Source organism: Mastomys coucha, unplaced genomic scaffold, assembly GCF_008632895.1.
Source record: "Mastomys coucha isolate ucsf_1 unplaced genomic scaffold, UCSF_Mcou_1 pScaffold18, whole genome shotgun sequence".
In the NCBI taxonomy this organism is placed as follows: Eukaryota; Metazoa; Chordata; class Mammalia; order Rodentia; family Muridae; genus Mastomys; species Mastomys coucha.
Window position 1 is genome coordinate 109318398 of NW_022196900.1, and position 5883 is coordinate 109324280.

Below are 5883 nucleotides of genomic sequence, written 5' to 3' on the forward strand. Positions count from 1 at the left end.
TTTTATAAGCACAGAAGCCATAGTAAAGTCATGCAGGGAACACTACCTACTGGCGCTGTGGCCTGGCTAGCATTTTATAAGCACAGAAGCCAAGACTCAGAGATACCAGGGCGGACTCAGATCTACCAGATCACCACTCCTTGCTAGCTCCTTCCTATCCAGGGTCCCCAACCCGGGCTCCCAAAACTGTCCAATGCTCACATTGAGAAAGGGAATCCAGTGATAGGTCTCAGGGCCTCTGCTCACATCCCTGTTTGCACCATAGGTCAACTACTACGCAGATGTCATCTACACCTCGGCTGGTGTGGACCCCACCCAGTCCCAGTACGTGACCCTGGGCTCTGGTGTCATCAATTTGGTGATGACTCTTGTCTCGGTGAGTTACAGGAGCTGGGGGGGAAACCTTCTCATGGCAGGGTCCCCAAACAGCCCCCTGATGGAAGACAGAAGCCCCTCAGGCCACAGAATGTGGGTGACCCTGGTCTGGCGTTTCATCACAGCAATAGCAACCCTAAGACACCAACATACTCTTTGTGATGTCATTGTGCCTCCCTAGAAACACTTCAGTTTCTACTGTTTCCTCCGTGGTCAGCCCGCTCAGCCGGGACCTTGCACACACACCAGCCCGCTCAGCCGGGACCTTGCACGCACACCAGCCCGCTCAGCGAGGACCTTGCGCGCACACCAGCCCGCTCAGCCGGGACCTTGCGCGCACACCAGCCCGCTCAGCCGGGACCTTGCACGCACCAGCCCGCTCAGCCGGGACCTTGCACACGCACCTGTTAATTCCAGGACCTGCAGGTGTCCGTTCCAATCAGGGATGATGTCGCTGTGAAGAGAAACCATGACCAAAGCACTTTCAGAAGGATTTACTTGGTTCAGGTTTCCACATCACTGGTCATCACAGAAGGAAGGGAAGAAGGGAGGGAGGGAGGGAGGAAGGGAGGGAGGGAGGGAGGGAGGGAGGAACAGGAACTCAAACAAGGCAGGACCCTGGGGGCAGGAGCTGATGCAGAGGCCATGGAGGGGTGCTGCTTACTGGCTTAGACCTCATGGCTTGCTCAGCCTGCTTTCTTGTAGAACCCCAGGACCCCAGCCCAGAGGTGGCCCCACCCACAATGGAGCTGGGATCTCCCGAATCAATCATTAATTAAGAAAGTGTCCTATAGGCTTACCTACGGAGTAGTCTTTTGTTTTAGTTTGATTTGTTTTTTTGTTTTTGTTTTTCGAGACAGGGTTTCTCTGTATAGCCTTGGCTGTCCTAGAACTCACTCCATAGACCAGGCTGGCCTCGAACTCAGAAATCTGCCTCCCAAGTGCTGGGATTAAAGGCATAAGCCACCACTGCCCGGCCAGACTAGTCTCATGGAAGCATTTTCTCAATGAAGCTATCTTGTTGGACAGGACTCGAGCTTGTGTCGAGTTGACTTACATTAGCCAGCACAACGAAGTTGGTCACTGCTGTCTAGAGAAAGCCAGACTGGAGCACTGTGCCCATCTCAGACAACTGTGTCTCCAGGGGCAGACAGAGCTATTTTTCCATCTGGGATTTCTCCAAGCAGGGCGTGGGGAAGAAGGGCTGGTAATGTCACTCTGTGTTTAGGATGATGGATGGATCTTACCCAGAAGACTAGAGGGGAAGGACAAAGGATCCACCAGCTTCCACATTGGTGGTAGAATCCTTTCTCCCTTGCTCTCCTTGAAGATGAGAGATGCACTCTCAGACACCAGAGTGTGGGCCTCTTCTGGGCACTAGTTACCTGCAAGAGGAACAGTCCTTTCAAGTGAGAAAGGCCCAAAGATGCACTATATGCAGAGACTAGAAAACATGGTTCTCAGGATGGAGAGATGGCTCAGTGGTTAAGAGTGCTCACTGCTCTTGCGCAGGACCTGAGTTTGGGTGTCAGCGCCCACACTGGGAAGCTCACAGCCCACTGTAGCTCTAGTTCCGGGATATCCAGCTCCCACTAGTGTCCTTCGAGGGTACTGCATGCACATTCTACATTAAGTCAAGCAGGCAGGCACACATACATAAAAGAATTTAATGTGGGAATGGGCAAATAGGGCTGCAGGGAGTAGATACCCGAGAGTCCATAAATGGCAAAGATGGTAGAATCCCAAGGTGTAACTTACATCAAATAGGCCACTGGATGTAGCAGGGGTGAGGAAAGGGTACCTAAGGAGAGCCAAGCAGGAGAGGGTGGAGCTTCGAGGTCAATCCTTAGTACCAAGCGACTCTCGCCCCTGCAGGCCATCATCATAGAGCATCTGGGACGGCGGATTCTCCTGCTGTCTGGCTATGGCATCTGCAGCTCTGCCTGCCTGGTTTTGACTGTGGCGCTCCTCCTCCAGGTCTGTGCTCACATCCTGCCCTGTGGGTGGGAGGCTGGCATAAGGGGTCCGAGGTCCCAACTTCCTGGATCCTCAGTCCTCTCCAAGGTCCTCCATTCATTCATGGACAACTGCTTCAGAAAACCCAGTTCCAATGTGAAGCTCATAAGTGATTTGACTCCCCTGTGCCCATAAATGCAGGCATGACACTCAGCGTGACCCCAGACTTGCAGGCTGTTGTGATCCACTTGGTGTAGATGCCAGGAATTGAACTTGGATCCTCTATAAGAGCAGTAAATTCTTTTAAGTGCTAAACTGTCTCTCTAGCCCCTGGACTCTGATTTACAAACAAAGTCTTGAGGTAATCCCCAATAATGAGGACAGCTGGGCCAAGATCCCCTCCTGGAATCCTGTCAGATGTTGAGAGAGCTAAGTCCCAGTGTTCATCAGTCAGATTCAAATCCAGATCTGGCTGAGCCTGGTAAGGAAAGGGTTGCAATAGGTGTAATAAAATACTTGAGGACCATGTGGCCCAGGCTGGCTAGGAACTCACTATGTAAAGCAGGAGGGGGATCCAAGAAGGGAGAGAGAGAGAGAGAGAGAGAGAGAGAGAGAGAGAGAGAGAGAGAGAGAGAGAGAGAGAGAGGAGAGATCATGTCCTTCTGTCAGAAGCCCTGGTGGCTCTCCATGGCTCCCCACCCTGCCATCAGTGGCTCCTTTGCAGCATCCATTAGCCCATCACTTAGCTTGGAGCCTGCCATTCAGTTAACTCTGTTAACCTGGTTTTTATCTGCCATTCTGTTGGCTGTTAGGAGCAGAACCTCGAGTGTTAGGAAGTAGTCTGGGGTTCCCTTGCTCCTAGGGCACTGTCTTAGTTAGGGTCTTACTGCTGTGAAGAGACACCATGACCCAAACAACTCTTCTAAAGGATAGCATTTAATTGGGGCTGGCTTACAGTTTCAGAGGTTCAGTCCATTATCATCATCGCAGGAAGCATGGCAGTGTGTAGACAGACATGATGCTGGAGAAGGAGCTGAGAGTTCTACATCTTGATCCAAAGGCAGCCAGGAGGAGTCTGTCTTCTGTAGACGGCCAGAAGGAGGGTCTGTACTGGGCAGAGCTTAAGCCTAGGAGTCCTCAAAGCCCGCCTACACAGTGACACATTTCCTCCAACAAGGCCATGCCTTCTAATATGCCACTTCCTATGGATCAAGCAAATCCAAACCATCCACCGAGAAGGACTCTCTGCAGACAATTGTCAAATAAGTTGAAATCCCCACCAGGTCATCTCAAGTGTATGACAATCATTGCTCTGTTCCTGAGGGGCTGAGGTCCTCCTGATCTATGTTCAGGAATCGGTGGGCTCTAATCCACATTTGTGGGATTAAAAACAATACTATCAGGCCGGGTGGTGGTAGCACATGCCTTTAATTCCAGCACTTGGGAGGCAGAGGCAGGAGGATTTCTGAGTTCGAGGCCAGCCTGGTCTACAGAGTGAGTTCCAGGACAGCCAGAGCTATACAGAGAAACCCTGTCTCGAAAAACCAAAAACCAAAACAAAACAATACTAAACACACTCAGAGAGGATGACATGAATGTAAGACGCAGTCATATCTAGGACTTCAGAGAAGCCTGAACCAAATATGAGTGATAAGCAGGTGTCTATTCAACTCCACCACCACAGTCAGGTACGGTTGCAGCCTTGGTGAACGAGAGCCTCGCCTCCATCCTCATTCCCACCTGCCTCCTCCCGATGTCCTTGTAGCCTCTGTGGGACTCAGAATTTTTGCAGCAGGATGGCGGTACCCACAGGTGGCCTCAGCTCCTGCGAGGCTCTTGGCTTGAGCCCCCCTTTCTCAGGTCCCAAGCCACGCCCTCTGACGCACAGGGCTGCTTCTCCCACAGAGCACGGTCCCTGAGCTGTCTTACCTTGGCATCATCTGTGTCTTCGCCTACATCGTGGGACATTCCATAGGGCCCAGTAAGTTCTAGCTCGACTCCTCCGCCTCTACCAGTCTCTAGAGCCCGACACACGTAAGGTGATCAATAAGTACTGAGTGCGTGGCTGCCCAGTCATCCTTCCTCCACCACTACCTTTCAAACAGCTCCTCTTCTGACCTGTCTGGCTCCACATTCTTTTTTCAGTTAGGAGTAATGGAGTCAGAATCTCACTGTATAAAAATCTTCCTCACTAGACTGCCTTCAAGCTCACATCCCTCCTGCCTCAGCCCCCAAGTGCTAGGATTGCAATTGTGTGCCACCCTGCCCAGCTCTGGACCCACTCGATCTTTTAAAATGTATTATCAATTTCATTCATGAATACATAATGAGTTCCGGGCTAGCCAGGGCTACACACTCCTCCTCAGCTACTGGGAGAACTGAAAACCAGCCTAAGATAAAGAAGCCCTTGTCTAAACATTTTTTTTTTTTTACATTTTATTCACTTATTTATATGCCTGTATGCTTGCATATGCTGCGATGCATATGTGGAAGTCAGAGACGACTTGTGAGAGACGATTCTCTTCTTTTACTCTGTGGGTCTTGGGGTTGACTCAGGTCCCCAGGCCTGGAAGCAAATGCCTTTACCCGCTGAGTCATTTTACTGGCCCCTAAAAATACTTTTTTTTTTTTCATGGAGGTAGCAATGAGGGAGAAACATAGTTATAGACATTTGAGATGTGACTTCTCTGGAAGCAACAGGAAGACAGCAGAGAAAGATCTGGAATCGGGAAAGAGGTGGATAGCTGGCCTTACCATTCCTGTACACACTAGTGATGGGGCGGGGGTTGGGGGGGATGGGTAGTGATATCCAAGCCAGGAGTTCACAGGGCACAGCAACACCCGACAAGCAAGAATTTCAAACCGGGCTGTTGGAGAGCAAGGCTCGAGGGGACTGCATCGTGAGGATTCTAAGAAGCATCGGCTGGGTTTCTACAAACCTTCCATAGCACCCAGCGGGGAGAAACATTGCTGGCAGCCACCCCTGGCTTTCCAAACCTCTGCCATAGTTTCGGGGTAAAGATGGGGTTTTGTTTTAGTCCCCAGTTCCAGCAGGGGTGGCCCATACAGGGAGGTGAGGTGCTCTAAGGGTGTGAGGTTCGAAGTAAGGTCAGGACCCTCTGAGCCTTCCTTCCCCCCAGGTCCTGTCCCCTCCGTGGTGAGGACAGAGATTGTCCTGCAGTCCTCTCGGACAGCCGCATTCACAGTGGACGGGGCTGTGCACTGGCTCACCAACTTCATCGTGGGCTTGACGTTCCCATCCATCCAGGTGAGTGGCCCTTCACCCCATCCTTGGCTGTTGGCCCGCCTCTGCTCCATCACTGGGCACAGCGGCTCACAGCCGCTTGGGGAGGCAGAAAGTTTGTGCTTATACCACACAGAGGCAGGTGCGGGAGGCAGGTGCAGGAGGCTGGGGCAGTGCAGAGCTGTAGAGCGGCATTGAGGCACCACTCTGTGTGGTGGAAACGCACGGTCTTAGATGTGGGAAAGCCAGAGCTGGTTAGGAGGTCTCTGGGCCACAGGGTTCTCAGACTCTTGGACATTCAGGCATCG

At 51.8% G+C, this 5883-nt stretch overlaps 1 protein-coding gene across 2 annotated transcripts in view; it reads left to right on the top strand.

Moving 5' to 3' along the window:
- Slc2a7 (solute carrier family 2 member 7) overlaps positions 1-5883 on the top strand; it is a 17808-nt gene that overhangs the window by 10087 nt on the left and 1838 nt on the right. For both annotated transcript variants that reach the window (XM_031379551.1, XM_031379552.1), the window contains exons 8-11: positions 266-376; positions 2251-2352; positions 4237-4312; positions 5472-5599. In XM_031379551.1, coding sequence (XP_031235411.1) covers positions 266-376; positions 2251-2352; positions 4237-4312; positions 5472-5599 — 417 coding nt within the window. The remainder of the gene's footprint in view (positions 1-265; positions 377-2250; positions 2353-4236; positions 4313-5471; positions 5600-5883) is intronic.